We start from the raw sequence: 22,002 nt of genomic DNA on the forward strand, positions 1-22,002 counted from the left end.
CAGGAGAAAGGAGATGGTTTAACTACGGCATTTATAATTTTTTGCTGTAAATTGTCAGGATTTGTCCTACAGCACCTCTGAGGGAAAAACACAAGGCTCCACTGTGACACTGGGTCTTCCTGTGGCATAAGAAAACAGGCCAGGATCACTAATTTTTAACTTTGGCCCGCCATTTTCTCCCTCACCTCACTCTGTCAAAGGCAAGATTCTGAAGAAGTTCTAAAGATTTGGAAGAAACCAAGAATAAGAAAAACACATCACCAAAATGCTCAAGTCCTAAAGAAGTCTATTTTTATAAGAAGCATATTAGTTTCATTCAGTGTTTGGATTTCAAGTACCGGAGCTCAAAGCAGCCCTGAGCAAAGCAGGACAAAGTTCCAGGTTCCCCCCGAGTCCCTTCTCCAGCAGGGCAGAAGTCATAAAAATAGGCTGGAGAAAGACACGCTTTAACAGCCAAAGTTTAAAGTGTTTATGGCACAGGCTTCCCAGCCAGGGCCTGCAAACTGCTTGCTGACGGGCTGCAACATTTGCACAGCAATATAGGAGAAGGGAACTTAAGCTGAGTTCTTGACCCATTGGCTAATGAGGCTAGAGATCCCCAGCATAATTACTAAAACAGCTTTCATTTAGCATTCTTCCATGTGGAGCTGCTTGGTGTCTGCTGACACAGGCTAGCAGTGCACAAGATCCCATTACAACCGTATATGATTAAAGTTAAGTGCAACATCTTTTGCTAACTGCAAAGCAGCAATTCACATGCACCTGACACACCAAACCTAATGAGTATTTCCATGTTTCTCTAAACAGAATTAATTAATAGCCAATCATTTCACTTGGTAAATGCAACATTAAGTTTGAATATGGGTCAGCAGCAGTAAAGATAGTCTCGCCTTACTCAACATACATCATCTAAATATAAACACAGTTATTTGAACAGGCAATATGAGACGTAAAACAGCCTGCAGCAATAAGGCTACAATCCTGTAATGTCACAGTCTAGCTTACAGACAACATCCTTCACATACTTAACAAGAATTTGTTAGTGTAACACAACACAGCCATCTTGACAGATACCTGGAGTAGTCTAGTAATCTGTATGCTATAGTAAATAACAAACACAATAGTAAAGACTAAAATCAAGTTTAGAAAGTTGCAGACTTCAAGAAATGTCAGACCTGTAAATTGCTATATTCATTTATAAGTATTTGTATAAAGATTCATTCATTTGTAATGCCAAGTATTACAAATTCATTTTTCAGTTGTCTTTTGACTTATGCAGGAGTATCAGAATCATGTTACCTAAGACTTCAATAAGCTTATTTCCTAGTTAAATATATACTTGTTACTTCACAGTTACTGACAAGTTGCACTCCCCAAATCAACACCTCGATATCCCACTGTGCACGCATCTCATCTCTCCTTCCATAAGCAAACACAAATTGCTTAGAAACATAGGAGATATTGCCACGCACAGTATTTGAGTAATGCCTGCGTGTGCTTTCCAGTATATTATCTCATTGATACACTGCTGAAAACTTGCAGAAATTTAATTGTCCTGTTCTCAGAGGCCATATCCCTAGGAGAATATTAGCTTCAGCCATTATTAAAATGGATTCTAAATAGATGCTTCTGTATGGTAACAGTGTAAACAGAATTTTTTCTGGTTGGTCTTGTAAGAGAAGGGAGTAGGAAAAGCTGGAGCTAGTTACACAAGACTAGCATGAAAAAGGAAGAAAAAAAGTCAGACATACACAGTCTTTAATTTCTCCTTTATGGTCTCATAACTTGTCTTCAATTCTTCATAAGATTTTCCTCAGTCTCAGAATTGAACATTGCCCATTAAACTGATCTAGTGAAGTAAACAAATGGATACTGAAGAGACAAAATTAACTCCTTATAACAAAGGAACCTGCTATACTCAACAGAAGGTAGCCATTCCTAAGCAGATACTGAAATATCCAGTATGTAATACAGCCAGAAATGTGCAAAACCCCTCTTCATTCTATTTTGAGCCAAGACTTGCCACCACAATCTTAAGACTGCCCTTCTCTCCTCCTCCCCTGCCCAGCCTCATTTCTTAGGTTTGCTCTTGCTGCATAGACAGCTCTAACAATCAGTACCAATGCCCAAGCTACATCTGTGGCAGAAGAAAACACATCTGCTTTTCTGTATATTAGTGCTTAAAACTTCATATTAAAGGTATGACCTGCTCCTGTGACCTCTAATCTTAAGTGCTACTACAAAAGAAGGAAAGGCAAGAGCTTCAGCAAGCCGGCTCCAGCAACTTTCATACACCTACTTTCAGGCTAACACTTTGCCACAACAGAGTCATGCAAACCTGCCCATCTCCTCAACAGTGTCCTCCTTTTATGCCCACTGTTCTTTCCCTCATCACACCGTCTTGAAATAAGCTGGCACCTTCAACCACAGACATTTTGCTACAGAAAACTGTTTTATCGGGTTCTTCTCCTCCGCTTTCATGTCAAATGTAATTACAAGCAGATGGGGGAAAAACTAACCAACAGATCCAAGTAAGTATTCTCATGTTTTTGCAAATACTAAGTGGCCCATTGATTTGAAAAGCTCCATCTTTTCATTTCTATGTTTTATATGACATTTTAAAATTGCCCCACTCAATTTCTTCAAATAAGTCTTGGAATCTAAGAAAAATCTGTATTTAATACCAAAACTGTGATTTTTATTAATACTCTGTCCCACACACCTTCTATATACACATACTGAGTAATGACTCTGAAGCACAGCGTGAAAATCAGCTCTCTTCTTAAAGAAAACACTAGACCTAATCCAGAACTGTATTCTACGGGCACATACACACAAGAAAATCAGTGCAAGGTAAAAAAAGTATGCCTGTCCACAAAGTAAACCACATAAAAGACGACCATCCTCCACTACACTTCCATTTTTAACTTCTGACTTTGAGGAAACGGTGCAGAAAGGCAGGAAAATATCAGAATTACACTACATTCCATGTGTGGTAGTTACCCCCTCGCACCTTTTGCCTGAGGGATATCTAAACAGCGCTGAGTCCTGACGTATGTTAATCAAGTTTCTGAGGCTTTGCCTCATGCACTTTCACATGGCTAGTCTACTCTCTGCTGTTTAATGGACAGATAGCTTCTCATCAGACCACTCTTGCATCTTCTTCTAGTCAAGACAAGGCATACGACACCACTACCAGCAGTAGCTTTTGCTGCCAGAAGCCAGAAAAAAAACAAAATCAAACAACTTGTCCTGTTCCTTGAAATTATTTCCAAAGCTTTTCTTTTTTGCTCACCATTATAAACAACTGCCCACAAGCTTTTCAGTCTGATGAAGCACAGCAGGTCCTTCATCACCACACTAACAATTCTGAACGTTTTCCCTAGGAGAAGTGGCAGACAGGAACCACCTTCCAGCACTGCTTGAGCACTGAGGCCCTGTGATTCCTCACATATCACAGGCTGGCAAACAGCCACATGTAGGAAACAGAAAAGATTTCACAGGTAATTTGATAGGATTTTTCTTAGGATTTTGTTGAAATCATACAATGTTGCATTTTGACACATTTATCAAGAAGCTTTCTTTGGAAGATCTGAAGCAGTATTTCACTAACTAGACATTTCCAAGAAAAGAACAGCAATCATTTAATCTTCCTTGCTGGGTTTGAGAGCCTTTGAATCCTTTGCTTGACTTACTATCATTCTGTATTATGCCTCTCACTTATATTCTTCTAAATATGCTGTCCTCAGCTAAAGCTATAAGCAGCACGGATACTTAAAAGCATTCTTTTAAAGATATACATCCATTTAACTCATTTATGTAATAAAAAATTTGAGCAGCCCCTTTGTGAGGCACCAGTAGATGACTTTAGTTCTTTGGTTCAAAGACAGAGTTATTGCAAGTTGAAGACTACAGCAGTGCGAAGATACTAAATTTCATGTTCTGGACTATTGTAATGAAGACTTTTGTAATGAAGACTACTGTAATTTAATATTTTGCATTGAGGTTTACAAACAATTTGGATGGATAATGCATTCAGACACACTCTGGAGAGTCTGAAGAGACAGTAAGAATTCTCCTCTTGATTTTTGTCACTTGTTACTTTCTAAGAACATAAATACAGACATATATTTATATATGCGTACATACACATATATACGCATAAATACACAACCCCCCCGCTCCACAGTCGAGCAAGTGTTTGGGGATCTTGCTTTCCCTGCCATGTTCCAATTCCATTTTCTCTCCCCACAATTGTCACTACTGCTGTTCCTCCTCCTTTCTATCCATAGTAGATAAAACTCCAGCAAAATTTAGCTTGAATCTGACCTTGGACCCATTTTTGCACTTTGTTGCATATATGCACACATGCTGAATCTTCCTCTGCTGTGAAGAACAGAAAGACATACTTTGTATGTTCCACAAGCAAGAGTAAGATGGGACATACGGAAAGCAGATAATTTCCAAGGGCTTGTTGTGAACTGTTAACCATCTAGGGTTACAGCATAACATGCTCATTTAAGTACCCTGTAACAACTGTAGAAGAAGAAACATGCCAGCTCATGCATCCCACTCAATCTATCACCTCAGGTTACAGAATGAAACCTCAGAGTGAGAACGCATGCACTTGGAGGTGGTCCCACCTTAAATCAGGAAAAAGTTTTAAAGGCAATTAAACACTACCATTAGTTATCTGCCCTATGACTTTGCTATTGTGTAGTGGTCTGATACTGATGTACTTACCTCTGACATACAAGACTGCACATCCACTGGATTTGCCCCAAACTGGATTGAAATGAAACAACTAAGAGAGGTATCTTTAACTGCCTCTGTGCAGGCTGCTGCACTGAACAGTGCGGCCGGGCTGCTGCTTGCAAACAGGCAGCACAGACCGTCCCTCATTGCTTAACATCATGGTGCTATGTTCATGACTGCCAAAGAAATAAAATCTAAATACTCAGAAGAGTTTTATCTTTATATAATCAGGTTATCCTTAAACTTACAAGCAGAAACACAAATCCCAGTGAAGCACAAAATCCCTATAGGAATAACTTGAATTTAGTTAGGCAATACCTACAAGCCTCAATCACATCTGAAGAGACTCTGAATTCATACTGAAAAGTTTTATAGTCCACCTCTACAGGGAGAAAGAAGAAATTCCAGAGGGAAAGGGAAAGAGAGTGAGAATTAACTGAACGCTATTGGGTAGAAACCTATGCTATTTAGCTATCAACTACTCTAAACTTACCTAGACTTTGAATACTGAATTTAAGACAGCTCTTGTGACTTCTACCTCATTCTAGAACACACAGAAGACTATATTCTTGTAACCTGCTACCACAGGAAGAAGTGATATTAAAATTTATTAATGTTCCATTCAAACTGGAAACACAGTCTAAAAGATGATTCTAAACACGAACATAACAACATCAAAACCCCAATAGTTTACTCAGATTGCTCAGGTAAACTGGTAGCCAGCCACTCAGTAGAAATGACCAAACTAATGAAGGCTGATCAAGATTAGATCAGGCTTGATAAGACAGTTTTTAATGTTTAAGTATAAAACTTGAAATCGGAAGCAAAAAACCCCCCACCATGTCTAGGCAGAAGACATGCTGGATATCTCTCTTTTTTTTTTTTTTCTTTAAATAAGCTGAGTCTACAAAACATTCCAGAGTAGAAAAGATACATATTTTACTATTTTCTAATAAATTATTTTCACATTAAGTAAAATTAATAACACTCATCCTTTCTGCAAAATTGATGCCTTTACGTTTCAAGATTTATATACCCTTATAAGATCAAATAAAACAGAGTCAGAAGAGTTGAGGTCTAGGAAAAGATTCAGTTAAATTACTGGGACTCCTTGGAGATATAAGGAAATTTAAGTACTTCAAGTTGATCAAGACCAACATTGCAGTTTCATGGAACTCAGACACTGTCAGGGATTAAAAAAAAAAAACACCAAACCAAAAAGCACAATCAAAAAACACAAGGCTGAGTGGCAGTCTACCCATACCAGACATTGCCAAAAAGCCCACACAGATGCTGTATGCGACAACTGGGCAGACTTGTGTCATAAATAAGAACTCCCCATGTACTCCCTTCCCACTTTACTCTAAATATTGCCCAGATTTGAGAAGCATTGTTTTGTCTCTGCTACCAGCTGGTTTTCTTATTTCCTTGACATCTCTATAGAGAATGATTCATGCTCGTCTAACATCTACTAGAGGACTGTGTTGGTGGAAAACAGTCACTCTCTTCCAAGACTAATGTTAGAAACAATCCTTGACCAGTTGTCAGTGAATGCTATTGAAGTGTCTCATAAATTGTGTTTGCTGACTTTGACACTCCTCTTGCCATAACAAAAATCACATCTGCACACCAAACCCAAGCTTAAACACAGCAGACCAAAGCAAACATTTAGACACAGTAAAGACGAACAAACCTAAGGCATACAAACTGCCACTTTCCTCAGCAAGATGACCCAGCTTACATTGTATTAATCAGTTTTCTAAATTGAAGTGGCACTGCCACCTTAAGACGCAAGGCCAGCATTACAATTTTCACTATTCTAAACTAGTAAAAAACATTGTTTTTAAATCAACTTCACTTCCTGAATTTTTTTAAAAAAAAGGTATTTGGGTAAGAAAAATTCAAAAATAAAACCAAGCAAGAAATGCCACTCCTTTAAGTCTTTTTATGGTGTTATTACTATTTTTTTTCAATTAAGTACAAATTTAGTTAAGCAATTCAGCTTAGGTTAAGCATTTTAACATTCAGTAAAAGGCATTACAGTGAATCAAGGTTCTCCAATTCTGTCCATAGCAATTGCAAAACTGCACTACTTTTGTAACTCTTCACTTTCAGCAACAGTGATAATACTTTTCGTATTTACCCACAGTTATTGTGACATTTACTTATGGAAGGACTTTTAAAAACAGACATCAAAAGTTTTGAGTAGGTGACAGCACAGTTAGAATATTACTTGAGGTAAAAGTCTTGTCAACCTAGCACAAATACTGAATAATTTGAAGATGTCAAGCCATCCTCTGCGGTACTCTGCCACTGTGTTGAAGATATGCACGCCAAAAAATTATTTAACTTCAGTCAAGATATAAATTAACTTTTTAAAAGCTATCTGCACATTATTATACGGGAAAGAACAATTTTACCTTTAGTAGAATACGCTTCAGCAATCATCCGTAGCCTGTACGGTGGCACTGCAGCTAACTGCAAGTCATCAACTCCAACTCTGGCATACGTGTTCAGGGCCTCTTTGTAATCACCTTCCACGTAGTTTAACTTGGCCATAATTAGGTTAGCTTCTTGTAGGAATTCTGGCTAGAAGGAAGAGGAAAAAGAAAGTTGTTTTTTTTTTTCCTGAGAAAATGCATCTAATTTTTTCTGATAATTATTAGGTCTGTTTTCTGTATATATTCACTGTAGAAACCCTCAGGGTATTTCTTGTAACAGAGCAACAAACAAAAAAAATTTGGTCTTCATGTAATAGTTGAGAAACTTGCAGCAGGGGGTGAATTCACAAAATCTCACTACTCCAAGCTACTCCACCAAGCATCACCAGTCATTTTACATATTCATGTATTTATTTGCACACGCACCAGAAATACCTCACAGCTAGAATCCAGTTTTGCCAGGTGACAAAACTATTGAAAGGCAGCCTATCATTACAACCCCTCCAATGATTTTTTTCTAACACCACAAGCACAGCTGAAAATAAGATAGCATGAAAACTTGTTGAAATATGTACCACAGCCTATGTATTTAATTCACACAATTTCAAATTATCAGGGAAGAAGAAGTGTCTTGAAAAAAGGATTCATGGAAGAATGAAGAAAGAAAAGGAAGAGAAATTAATACTCCCACAAATCACAGGATGACTGCAAAACAAGGTCCTTCTGACCTCTCAAAAGACGGACATTTGAGTACAGAAAAGATAAGCTGATGTAGTAGCTACAACAGTTAGGTAAAAGAAGGGCCAGAATGGTTAAGAACAACAGTAGGTTACGACAGAAAATGCCCTCAAGTATTAACCTCACTTTCCGCACCCGCAAACATAACTTAAGGAACCCTTCATGAATATCTAAGAGAAATATACTATTGCAGAAATTTGTGAAGTATTTTGCATTTTTTAACGCTTCTATTTCATGCACTACAGAGAACAATATAGTTATACATGCCAAGAAAAGCTTGTACAACCCAGGTTGTAAGTACTTCACTTAAGCATCCCAGAAGTCATTAACATTTTTCTTCTTCTAATGAAAGAAAATCTGAGAATTTCTTCTGAATTCATGAATGTGCTTCACGAACCCATGAAGAAACAGAGCCATGAAACAGCACTGTGCTGATGATGTTCTGGGAGTAGCAATGATAATAAAACACCACACAAGCACTTTACAGACTTTTCTCCATGATCAGCAGAGTACTCCAGTCAATTTCAGCTTTTCTAATTCTTGCTCAGGCTGACTTACATACCTTTAGGTTTCCCCTATCAAGCGCTGCCGTGAGATGTTTCCTGACCTCAGTCAGCTTTGGCCGGGGGCCTCGTGGACTACTACTCTGTTTAAGAGCATTTTCCTTCAAAAATTGTTCTAGTTTAGACTCCCCAAGAAGAAGTTCTGCCATGTCATCTGTAAATAAAAACAAACACATGAAATATTAGAAATCTTTTTATTTCATTAACATTTCAGTGGAAGCAGCCCTTACCTGAATTTTAAATACAAACTAACCAAAACAAACACAACATCAAGTATTCAGATTTAACACAGGACATTTGGTACTTTGTTTTACTTTTCAATTTATCTTTCACCTGCCTGATTCATCGTACAATGAAGTCTCCTGTGTTCTAAGACATAATGGATTAGAACATTAACCTGAAGTCAGTATTCTCCCCTTCCTCCTTAAAAAGCAACACTTGATTCAAAAGCCTTATGTAGCCTTCTGAACATGATGAGATATACTTTCAGCATTCGCTTTGCCAAAAAAAAGGTGTATGTTTTACAAAATGCCTATCGTAGTTTCAAATACGAATACTTATAATGGATTAGTTTATGCAACTAGTTTTAAGTTACGTGTCCCTCACAATGTCTTTGATCACTGTCCATATCTCAGCTGTAAGAATATAGATTTCACTCAAACCTTGTGAAGGCTCCAGCCACCCCAAGTCTTCAGCACAAAAGTCCAGTTCTCATCATTCTCCCTGTCTTAGGAGGCTTAAAACCACTTCTCAGACCCGTAGGCAGAATGTAATACCAGGCTGCCCAGCAAATCTGCAGCTAGCACGTTTGCCGAAATTCAAGAAACTGGTCATCCTCTACCTTGCCCTTATCCAGGACCACTAATTTTACAGAAATGTGCTGAGTAGTTCCTCTAGTGAGAAGAGTGCTGTAAAAGTCATCACCTCACTATCTGGGACCTGAAAAGACTAGATCATGTCCGGCAAACAAGGTCTGAATAACCCAAATTTGAACTAACAATACACCATTTAAAGGTTTTCCCCTTTTTAAAAAGGGGAAAGGCAAAAAGCTAACAATTAGAAACGTGCTCACCACCCTATAACCTTTCGCTCTGTCCTTAGAGCTTATGGGAAGGGACAGAAAGACCACAACATGCAGAACTCAGTGTAGAGGAAAAGCTTTCCTTCAGGAAGTATAAATGCATCAGCATTATCTCACCTTTTAAGTACAGCAAATTTCAGTCTCACGTCAATTGGACCAGTATGTGATCCATGTACAATGCCATTAGACAGTAAGCTATAAGGACCAGTAATATGTCCTATCAAATAGAAAGACAAAAACCTAGATTTATTTTTTCCTTAAAACCTCCAGCTAACTGCTGATTCTTAAACCATGATTTCTTTGAGAGAGAGTTTAAAAGACCAGACAACTAGCAGAGGAATCAGAGTGCTTATTTTTCTATTGATGTTTCCACTTGGTGTTCTGGGAAATACATCCATGGTAATCTGGACACGTATTTGTTCTCAACTACCATTTACTCACGTTTTACTGTTTAAACACTACTACTGCAGAAGTGAAAGATCTCAGCATCCAGATGAAGACAAGCAATGCCACAGACGCAGCCTGGTTACCAGCCTGCTTAATTTCCCAGCTGTCTGACCACAGCTGCCAAATTCATCAATCTCAAATTTGCAATGACAGTTCCATTACTTTTCCCACCAATGTTCCTCCTGATACTTCAGCTATACTCACCTCATCTCCAGACCAGACAAAACCAAATAACCTGAAATGTCATTTCTACATGCACTTTCTTCTAAGAGCACCTTTATGCCTCTTCAGATGTGTTTTGTTTTGCCTAAACTGTGCACCTTCTGCTCAATTTATCCTTGAGACAATAATCCACTCTGGATACAGCTTCAATACATGCTGGCCAAAAACGTCAGTTCCTTGAAAGATAAGGAAGGGGGAAACAAAGTATCTCCCTGGTGTACCATTACTTTAGACATATTTAAAAAAACAATGACACTCGGCATCTTTCAAATACATATTAAAGGCACACAATTCCCAGTTTAAAAAAGAAAATTACTACCACTCAGTAATACAGCTACAGCATAACAATGGAATCTTGTTACCCACTAATTGCCAACCAAAAAATGTATTTATTTACCTATTCAACGCTCATATGGTGAATGGCACGGTTTGACATGCATCAGTAAGTGCATCAGACAATTTACACATCCCTTAACAAAGAAGGTGATCAATTTATAGTTTGACTGAAATATGTTAATCTCAGACACCTGATGTATAGTTTAACAAATAAGTTCTGACAAACATAAAGGCTCAAAGATTGTATACGATGCTATTTTAGATATAGCTTCAGGTATACTGCATTGAAGGTTAGCTAATCTCCTTGCACACTGGAAACATAACATCTCTGAACAGAACTAGCATGAGAAAGTTCCACAGTAAATAAGAATTACTTTGGTAATGCACAAGAAACCCATTGTTGGTTGCAGCAGGAAACAAGTGAGCTAAAGAGCACTTCAGCACTTGCTCTATGCGGACTGAGCACATTTAGGACTTAATCTGGCTTGCAGAGTCTTTCCTGTGTTTCAAAAAAAAGGAGGAAAGAAAATATATTCTTCACCACAGCATGAGTTTTACCCATTCATTATGTCAGAGTACAGTAGGAAGCAGGGAAAGGGGCAGTAGATGCTCTCAGCATAAGTTCCTGTAGGGACCAGCGCCAGGCTCTGAATTGCCTTACCACAGCCTCCATTGCTCTACCACCTCACAGCCGCAGCAGCCAGAAGCTCTGACAGTCATGGTCAACTGCTCTCTCCTAGGAAAAGGTCCAAGCCAGAGAGCCCAGGCTGCCTCTCAGCCCAGCCCTAGGCCAGGGTCCGGCACGCGCAGAGCCTGCCGGAAGACTGGGCTGAGGCTGGCCGAAGGCGAACAACTATGCTTTGCCCTCTGGAGAAGGGCAAGAGAGCCAGGTACAAACATCCCGTTTTACTGCACCCAGCTCATCAGCCTGGACCACAGCACTCATCTATAATTTGCACAATGGCCATTTTTCATTTCATAGGCTCTCAAAACTTCTGTCATTTGAAGTTTCTTCTAATATATTCTATCTGAAATTCTAAGTGCTCTGACAAAATAGAAGCAGAGAAGGACCCAGTTTGTTCCCATACATTCACAATGTCATCAGTATAATCCCAGGAATTTTTCAAGCAGTTTACACTAATTTTACTACTCTTTCATTGAGGTCTGTTCAACAAAAATGAAAAATAAAACACATCTCAATGTACTAAGTGAAGAAAAAGAAACAAGAAACATATTTCAGCACTAGGGCAGGCAATTCAGGATCATACCCAGTTTTGAGGATTTCCACAGGTTACAAACGCCCTCCAGACAACCTTTTCCAACATCTGACTGTTCTGATTGTGAAAATTTTTTCCTTCCTATCCACTCAACTATTTCCCTTGTTGCATTTTTTGCCTATTGCTTCTGTCTTTTACTGTGCATTTCTGAGGTCACCTCCATACTCAAGGGGAGTTGGGAGACGGCAGCAGCTCGATCCCCTCTCAGCCTTCCCTTTGTAAGATTTAGCAAATGTAGCGCGCTCAACTGCTTCTCTTAAGTCACATGCTTTCACCCTCTTACCATCTTGGTGGCCCTCCACAGGGCTAACTCTACTATACCAATGTATTTCTCATGCTGGGGAGCCCAAACCTAGATACAATATTCCAGATGTGGTCTCATAAGTGACAGACAGCAGGGAATAATTTCTTTTAAGCTGCTGACTACATTCTTGCTAATACAGTGCAGCGTGTGGTCGGTCTTCATTGCTGCAAGGGTTTGTTGCCAACTCACACTCACTTTGCCATCCACCAGGACCTTCAGATCCTTTTCTGCAAAGCTATCTTTTAGCCAGTTGATCCCCAGGCTATACTGTTACAGATATTCCTGCTCAAGCACAGGACCGTGGCATTTACATTTGCTGAATTTCATGAGTTTTGCCATTAGTCCATTTCTCCAGCCTGTGGAGATCCCTCTAAACAGCAGTCATACACTCCCCCCCAGAGAGAGGGCGACAAGTATAGTAAAAAGCACAAATGGTGCAGACAATTATCACTTGCTGCAATAAAGCAAATTTTCCAAGAGAAGCACTATGCTAAAATGAGATTTTTTATTTTGAAAGATGCTCAGCATCTATTTTGTTACAGTTTATTTTCTGCATGCTCTTTTTTTCCTTCAAACAGAAATTTTAGCATAATTGATAAAAATCAACAGCTTGCATAGCTTCAGTTTCAAGCTGCAAACTAAACAAGACATTGAACTGATCAAATCTAAACCTGACACTTCAGACCAAATTCCCTTTGTTACAGTCTTATTCCAAATTCCACGTTTCATTAGCATAGCCACAATATTATTATAAACAAATAGCAAAGTCAGATATTCTGACCAACATCACCCTGCTCAAAGATAGGTTTACCACAGCACTCTGTAGGACTGCGCCTTCTGCAACTGTCCCATCTCTCTGGAAATCAGAGTATAAACTGCATGCACAGAGAAGACAGCTGTTTTTTTACACCAGTGCAAGGCAAGTTAGTCTTTGGTGTAAGGAGTTTAACATGTGCTGTTTGAAAGGGTCTCAGAGATCAGAGGCCCGCTCTAAACTTACAAAACTGTGCTTCAGAACGCATTCATATGATGCAACTATTTGCTTTGCAAAGAACAGGTCACTGAGGAGTCTTTTCAGCACAAGGCATTTTACTAATAATATTCAGAAGACTCCAGAGAGTATTCTGAGTACACAATTTTTGTTTATGAGCCTCTTTAAAAAGGTGATTAAAAAAAGAGTGGGTCTTGCAAATAATACTCGAGATCAGCACAGTAATGTCCTACTTGGGAGAAGAACAAAGATTAATTTTGCTAACTGTGTTTTTAAAGCTAAGTGGTGACTTAAAAACAGGTAAAAATATGTCATATTGTTTACTGTAAGTTTTTAGGGATGTGCAAGTACATACTTCCTCCCTTCCTGCCCATCAAAACCAAAGTATTTCATCTAACAAGCAACATTCCTCTTTTCTTTTATTGAATTTTACACTTCGCTGAGCAAACTTCATTTCTAAAGAAGGCTGAGGAAACATGAACATCAAACACAGTGTCATTTGGATTCCTTGCTAACCAGTGCTTTGGTTCAGGAGCTGGAGTATCACCAAGGCTGTCTGCAACGAAAAGAGTGAGGTCTGTCACTGGCATTCATCAACACTTCAAACAGCAGAACCTCAAACGTGCCAAAGAAGAAAGTATAACTCATGCCTTCCCTCTCATATGCATTCATTTAAGTAGGTCTCAAAAATTCTCCTGGCACACACTCTTGTAACCAGCATTTCTTTAATTACATTAAATAGACCTATCTTTATGGCAAGACAGGTAAAAAAAACAGCTAGACTGTGCAGCAGCTGCCAGAGATACCTGGTTCATAAAAACTGCCAAACTGCCATGGAAGCATGTGAAACGATTAGTTTGGATGGTTACAACAGATTAGTGGGTATCTTGAAGAACAGGTTAGACATTTAAGAAAAAGAAAATAAACTTTGCACTGTTAGGTGTGAAAATGCATCCCCTGAGGTATGAGCATTCTTAAAACAAAGTGCTGACACCGTCCCTATTACTAAAGGGGAAGATAATCATTTTGCCTGTAACTAAAGAGCAGAGTGTAACCATACTCTCCTCCATACTCCAGCTGCTCAACAGCTGCACCATAGAAAGAGGAAGGCCAGCTCTAGAAGCTCCAGTTCTCATCCATTTGAGTGGACAGTAGAATACGGCAGGCATAGGCACAGATGTAGCACTCTGCAGAAAGTTTGTAAGGTTGTTCCTCTCTTTTACACAGCAGAATTTCTCACACTGGGGAAAAGTAAGAGGAGAGAAACAAGAAGTTGCTTCTGGAAAAATTTAATTTAGCCTCTCTCTCTCTTCCCTCCCTCATCCTCCTCCCTCCACCCTAAGTTTCTTCTCTCTTGACAGTGACGTGAAAAAATATGATATTGTCTCTAAAGACAGGACACAAGCAAGAGCAAAGCCTTAAGTTCATGCTGGCACATACTCTGAAACTATCAAGACATCTTGAGACAGGAATTAAAGTAGTCTATAGCACCCAGATACTGTGTTCCCATCACTGATGCGAGTTAGAGGAGCTCATCCACTAGCTAGGGACAGTCACAGTGCAGCAACATGTATTGCACATACTTTCCTTCAGAGGAAAGGTGGGAGAGGAGAAAACAACAGCGCCAACTTACACACAGACTGGATCAAGCATCAGAACAAAAGCTGTTCTCCTAGGTCATCCATACACCGCACAGCTCACCCTCACCCTTCCCTGTACCCCTGCTGTACATCACGAGACACAGCGCCGTAAGAGAAACCGTTCCTGTCAGAGCAGCTTTCGTCCCAGAAGTGCTGCACTCACTCAGCTGCTGGGGACCAGCACTAGAAGACAACAGGTCACAGAATGCAAACCATAAAAGTTACTGCAAAGCACGATTTTCTTATTTACCAAGTCACTCATCTGCTAAGTCAGTCAGTCAGGGCCAGACATTGGCAATAAATTTTTAAATCACATTATGACTGACGGAGTGCTTTATTAACAAAGCACTGGCTCGAGGCATGTCAACCATTCTGTGCCAGTAAGATCGAGCCTCAATGGTGCTCATAACAAAATTCCAATGACGTGGACATTTCTGAGAAAAACCATTTATGAAACCATAGCTCTAGCAGAGTTTTTGATCAGTAGTAGCTATCCCTTAAGACATTCTGAAATCATGTACGTAACATTTGAGAAGAAATTGCTTCTCTTTTTCTTCCAGCAGTGAGTGATCTAGATTATACTCTTCTATGAGACACTTTATAAAGACAGAATTAAACTGTGTAAAGTTTTTAGACACCTTGAAGTCTAGCATTCTTTCAGCCAGTCTAAACAGATGTTTCAGAAGAAAAAAAAAGTTAGTAAACAGTTTCAATACCATGAAAACCAGATTCCTACTTCCAGAAAATTGAGATAGATATAGGTCAATATGAAATTCTTGATCAAAGGAAAGACTCCCTGTTATTCATCCATTCCTCCACCAAAGAGTTCATCAACAACAATTACTTAGAAGAGTTAGGGGATATTTGATGACCTATACCACAACCGCAGTGCAGAACCCTTTCCTAACCAGAGAAGCACAGCCTAGCTTGCCCATCTGGTTCCGCAACATCTCGATGAAATAATCCCCCTGCCTAATGGGTTGTCCTCTGCCTGTAATCAAAGACAAGTCCGAGCACCTGGGAACTGCAAGACAAACTAAAGGATGCTTTAGGTGAAATATCTGTTTCTGTTAGCACTGAATGAAAAAAAAAAAAAACAACCCAAACAACACACCAGACTCTTCTACACAAGCAAGCTGTTTTCTTTCAGCTTATAGAAAGCTTCGATACACTCATACAAAATGTCTTGAGAAGAACCTTGTGCAGACATGGCTACCCCTCTTTGCAATATAGATCAGCCCTAACCTTCTTCAAAATGAGAATAAAGGCTGGCATAAACAGAGGGTGGGAGAAAAACTACACATGATGACATGTCTTTGCAAAATAGTATCTAAAAATATCACAATGACAGCTGCTTTGCTGCCTGATACTCAACATCTGCTTTTTGAAGCAAAACTGTTACCACGCTATCAGGATCTGAAGCAGTTACTCGCAGAAAAACAGAGAGCTAAAACAGAAGATTAATCTTCATTTATTCAGGGTCAAGAATGATGAATAATACTTATTACTATTAGCTTAAAACCACGGTCCATCTTGAATCATCCACTGAATCACATGCTAAAATACAAAATAATCAGTTTTCTGATGCATGCTACCACAGCCTCCAGGCATTTGTTGAAGAACCCAGGGGGTGTTAGCAGGCTAGGCGAGAGGAATAACTAACTCTAAACTCCTTTCTAAAAGTAAGTTTAGGGAGAAGGGGAGAGAAAGGAAAGAATAGCAACACTGCATGTAGCTCAAAAAAACAACAGCCAAACCTTAACTGAATACAGATTAGGAGCTCTGTCTCTTGCCTGCAGAATCCCTCTCCAAGAGGGGACTTTAAAAGCTCATTCAATTCCAGAGTACACCAAGATACATCCCTAGTGAATGATTAAGTTTTCTCAACAGAACTAATGAACCAATGAACCTGCTACCTGTTGTTCTGTGGGGTACCAAACAGCTACTTCATTAAAGTATTACTTTTCCTGTGGTGGTTCAACAGTCTTGGATAAAAACCAAAGCAAAACACTGAAGGTTATCTAGGCCACAACTACTATCTATTTGGTTTCTCAAGCATTCCTAATATTGATGCAGAAAATGTAGTATTTTTTGAAAGGGCCTGATAAACATTTATTTAATTAGTTATTTCAGTTGTATTTTTAACATGACAAGGAAATACCTGAAAGGCTATCTCTCAGATAACACAGTTGCTGTCACCTCTGTGGCAGCAACTATGAACAATCCTACTCTTGGTATCAAGGCTCCACACACAAAACGTTCCCCTGCAGTGAAACACCCACATCACACTGCTGTCATGCACTGGCAAGATATCCATGATCCTGTACGAGCAAGCATAGTTACACGTTACAGAGCCTCCACAGCTCAACACCTCAAGCAAGAAAGAGCAGGGGGAAAAACAGTTTTCTTCCTTATATGCCAAACGGCATAGATTCAGAGAAGTATTTTTAGTATTTCGTTTCACTATCTTCTGATAAAGCTGCAAGAAAAATGCTCAGAAATAGGATACAATCTCCTACCACAAAGATTTAAGCAAAGAGGCTCAACCTCAGATTCAAGCCCTGAGGATCTGGATTTGAATAGGAAGTATTCAGGAATAGGAAACACAGAGCAAACTAGCTACAGAATCCAAGGTGACTGGCCAAACAAAGTTTAATCCTTCCTTGTAAGCAAGCAGATAACAAATCCAGAAGCATGTTGTTATCACTTCACCCACTCTCCATCAAAATCTTCAGCATTTCAGGTAACATTTCAGACTCTTCAAAAGCACAATTGTCCGAATGCACTGAAGTCGAAAGATCACAGTTATCATTAGTTCCAAATAAAGATACTGCATGAGGTGAGATCAATTAGATGCAGCACGGAGTTCTAAGAACAGAAGATGCTGCTGCATCACCCGCCTTGTACTGGATTCCAGAGAGAGAAAGAAATAAAAAACTCCACTTTAAAAAACAGGGGAGGAAAGGGTCAAGGGGTAAAGAGGACAGTATGAGATTTCTAGTATCCCAGTGGGACCACAAGTTGACATGCAGGATTCCAGTAAGTCAAGTCTTGCCTCATAATCTCTGTTCTGCTGCTTCAAATCTTCCCAGAGGGAAACTAGTTTGGGAGGGAGAAAGGAAACTCCTCCTACTCAATCCCTAAAACTCTTCTTCTCTCTACAGGTAAAACTGAAGGCTCAGAGTACCTGAAGGGCTGCATGTTGCATTATTTTGAGAGGATTTTTCCTCAGACTTCCTGAAACACGTTGGATTACTGTTATACCTAAATCTAAAAAACAAATCGAGGAATTTTTATCTAGGAGTGGGATGCAGCCAGAAGGATCCCAAAGGGATCAATTGCTCCATATAGTACCCAGACAAAAAAATTCAGAATAAATATATTTCTGTACATAAATAAATAAATTTCTGTAAAAACAGCTCAAGAGGAGAAAAATCTCATAGCATCCCGCAGAACATTTATTAAGAAGACCATTTTGAAATGGAGCTTTCTTCCAGAAGAGGATCTGGAAATCCTGGATCCAGAGCCGATTTCATATTCATCTGGCAGAAACAGCACAAAACGTGTTTTCTAACTGGGAAAAAGGTGATCATACACTTAAAACACAGACATCTGCTTTGTTCATGCTGCACGTAACAGTCATTAAGAACATTGACTGTACCTGAAGAGGAATACTAGCAGAAGTCTCCAAGTACTCATTCAAGTAACTCTAACCAGAAGCTACTTCAATTAAAATGAATGCTAAAACTAATCTTAGATTTATATAAGGTTTACATTAAAGAAAAGAAAAACCATATATGGATTTACAGATACTACTTATGATTCTATCACTGACTACTAAGTAGCAAGAATTCACAGCATCACAGGATGGCTGAGGCTGGAAGAGACGTTTGGAGATTGTCTAGTCCAAAACCCCTGCTCCATGCAAGATCAACTAGAGCAGGTTGCTCAGGATCTTGTCCAGCCAAGTCTCTGGGGACAGCAGCAGAACAGCTAGAGAAGATGTGCAGATAAACAGGCACTACAGGCAGAAAGGCTCCAGGACTGATGCAGACGATACACGTGTAAAACCAGAAGCAGAAAAGACAAGAGTCAGCTGCTCAAAGAAAGTTAATTCTACTTACTAATACCTTTAATTATATACGGTCATTCACTCCTCTTAAGTACACAGAGGGCACTGCACCCTTTTACTGTGCAACTATGCAGTATCTAGGCAATTATCCTGTTTGACAGCCAAAACTTGCTTTGAAGATAAATACTACAGGCTTCCCAGACTATTTATGCATATGCAAATCTACTTCCAAAGTACCACTTTTACAGAAATTTATTTTATGAGGGCACATATTAAGAAGAACAGAAAACTGCAGCAATTGTTTCAAATTGAAATATTTTTATGGGCTTTTTTTTTTTTAACATTCAAGCTCCCAAATGTTGTGAAATGTTAAGACCATCAGAACAGTAAATAATCAAGCAGGACAGCCACAAGATATCATCTAGATTACTGGTAAATTTATGTTTGAATTAAACTTGGCCCATTCAGACAAATTTAATGTAAAACCAAGAAATAAGAATGCGGGTCATACCCAAGACTGGGAAGCACAAAGTGTGGGAAACAGGATCATGCTCATCTTCGGGTGTTTAACTGGGAACAATTCTAGTAACCACACTGGGGAAGAATTATCAAAATTTAGCTTCTTTCTATTTATGTTTTGTTTAGGTTACAAAGAAGATCAAAGAGTGACTTGGACAACAGGAAAAATCACATGCTGTGATAACTAGGAATTCTTTTCAGTCTTGCTTCTTGCCATGATTTGCTTATCAAAGGACAAACCAGCTTTTCTGATGCTACTAACAACAACAACAAAAAGACTGGAGAGTATTCAGATGGCAGGAAAAACTAAACCATGTCATGGGGACAGAGGCTCTTGTCCATGCTCTACCAAAGAGCTGCACTGCAGCACAGTGCAAATTTGACAGATGATGACAATGGAATCCAACTTCTGTTCTCCCAAGAAGGTAAAGAAAATGGCTGACAAAAAAGAACAAATAAGAGACTGAAAAGATCTGGACTCTGCCCCACTTCTTATATATCAAGAACACTTCCTTACTCCTAAACCTCACCATCTAAGAATTTTTGGTTCGCACCTTCACTCCCTGGATGTGTCTCTGTATGTATCACTGATTAACTGTCAGGTCAGAAGAGGGGTGTTTTTCACCTATGGGATGACCCAAAGCTCAGAGAAAAGCACACAGATGAGCCTGTGTTCCCCAGAAGAGGAGATCTTGCAGCTCTACCATTTCCAAAAGACAGTCACTCACAAAAACCAGCCTCTCCTCATCCTCTTTCCCCTCACTCGCTCTACTTGGGAAACCTCAAGTAAATTCTTGAAAGGCAGTAGCCTACACATGTCACTCTCCGAGATGATTGTCTCAGGTACATAACCACCAGTTTTAAGACGGGAAGCATCTTTTAGCAACTTTGCTGGTTTGTTTTGTTTTGTTTTAAATTCTATCAGCTGTTCGAAAAGCAGTAGGTCCCTAACTTCCACCTATCCTTACACCTGGCTCTAGAGCAATCCCATTATAGTCCTGATTAATGCACAGAGTTTTCTCTCCATTAAGGTAAAGAGACTGTAATTAAATGGTAAAAAGCAAAACAGAAGTGTGGCTGGAAGCTGAGCCCAGGCAAACCTGAATTTGAAATAAGGCAAACTTGAAAGATCAGCAACAACATGTTCACATAATTAACTGCATAAAAATAGGGGAGCGCCTGGAAGCTATTGGTGTTCTCACATCTTGGTTGCTTTTGCAAAAGTTTTATGGAAATAAGTTACTGAGCTCAGGTGAGCTGCATTCAGGATTCGTCTAGAGCTGAAAGGGATTTCTCACCCACTTTTTGTGAAAGGAGCACAGCTTTTGGGAAGAGCAAGGTTAAGTCTTCTGTGAAACCTGGCAACACGCTCCACCTGGGGACAGTGTGTAACTCCGTAACAGGTGTCAGCTCCCCAAGGAGCCCTCTGCACCAGGGCCCCAGCACCTAACAAGCTCAAGCCTGAAAAGACTAGTCCTTTTTTCTAATAAAGGGGAAGCTCTAACTCATACAGCCAAGGAAGTAACCAAAACAGAACAACAATAAACAATTTCAAATTAAACGCTTAAACAGGGAATTCAACAGTGGAAGAGCAGCATTTGCAAAATACTATAACACATAAGTCCCCTTTTATTTCCTCCCCTCTTTCAGTGAGGCTTAAATACTCAGGATCTACTTTCATTATCAAAGAAACAACTCCTAAGTATCTGTTAGGGTCAGATCCTGATCCTCTCTTCTTTTCCAGACAACACAAGCACATGTTTCAAAGTCTTTCCTTTGCTTTATCGTCCTTTACATGTTACACATTAGAAACACGAGCTGTAGAGCAGCTGTATCAAAACTGGAGTTGTTGATTACTCATTGTTAATATGCCATCTCTACAGAATACTAATCTGGGTGACAAACTTAGTAACAGAGTGCTTAAGGCAAGCAGCTTTCTTCATGCTACAATATTACAGATTTCTTATGTGATAATTCCACAGGCAGTGATCAACATGATTATAAAGACTGAATGAACGACTTGACAAAATATTTGATTCTGGCCTTAAGATTCATGGCGCCGTCTCCAGAGGCTGGTCTATTCTGTGAACTGAAGGAAGCAAGATCCTATTGGAAAAAAAAAAAAAAATCAACACACACACTATAAAGCTGGAGCAAAATCTGTAAAAAGCAGACTTAAAATTATTTTACAACTACATTAAAAAAAAACACCACCTTTCATGCCTTCCCTTCTCTTGAAGATAATATGAGATTATAGTAAAGGATTTCTGTTTATGCACACACATTTTGAACTGGAATCACACACAGATCATCAGTGGCATGGGAACCTGCAGAAACTCATGCAACATCTCCTGAAGCAACAGAGCAATTGATAACATCTCTGATCAGAGTAGCTTACTAATAACAGCCACTATGCATTCTGCCACACATTCGCTGACACCAGAGAAATGCCCAGATTGAATACACTTCCTCCAGAGCCTGGAGCAGAGATCAAATGCTCTGCAATGATTAAAGGTCTTGCTATCAACAAACGCAGCACTATTAGCCCGACATCCTCACTCCCTCCAATTTATCTCAACATCCTGCCATTTTGCTTTTTACAAAGTTACAGTCTTC

The 22,002-nt window shown here is 39.3% G+C and overlaps 1 protein-coding gene across 3 annotated transcripts in view; it reads right to left on the bottom strand.

Moving 5' to 3' along the window:
• The window catches only part of TTC7B (tetratricopeptide repeat domain 7B), a 150,704-nt gene that overhangs the window by 121,422 nt on the left and 7,280 nt on the right, over positions 1 to 22,002 (bottom strand). For 2 of the 3 annotated variants that reach the window (XM_075426370.1, XM_075426369.1), the window contains exons 2-3: positions 8,497 to 8,651; positions 7,176 to 7,344 (exon numbers count right to left, since the gene is read on the bottom strand). In XM_075426370.1, coding sequence (XP_075282485.1) covers positions 7,176 to 7,344; positions 8,497 to 8,651 — 324 coding nt within the window. Of the gene's footprint in view, positions 1 to 7,175; positions 7,345 to 8,496; positions 8,652 to 22,002 lie in introns of those variants that run through there. The other variant, XM_075426371.1, reaches the window with a different exon arrangement.

The sequence above is a fragment of the Opisthocomus hoazin genome, chromosome 7, assembly GCF_030867145.1.
Source record: "Opisthocomus hoazin isolate bOpiHoa1 chromosome 7, bOpiHoa1.hap1, whole genome shotgun sequence".
In the NCBI taxonomy this organism is placed as follows: domain Eukaryota; kingdom Metazoa; phylum Chordata; class Aves; order Opisthocomiformes; family Opisthocomidae; genus Opisthocomus; species Opisthocomus hoazin.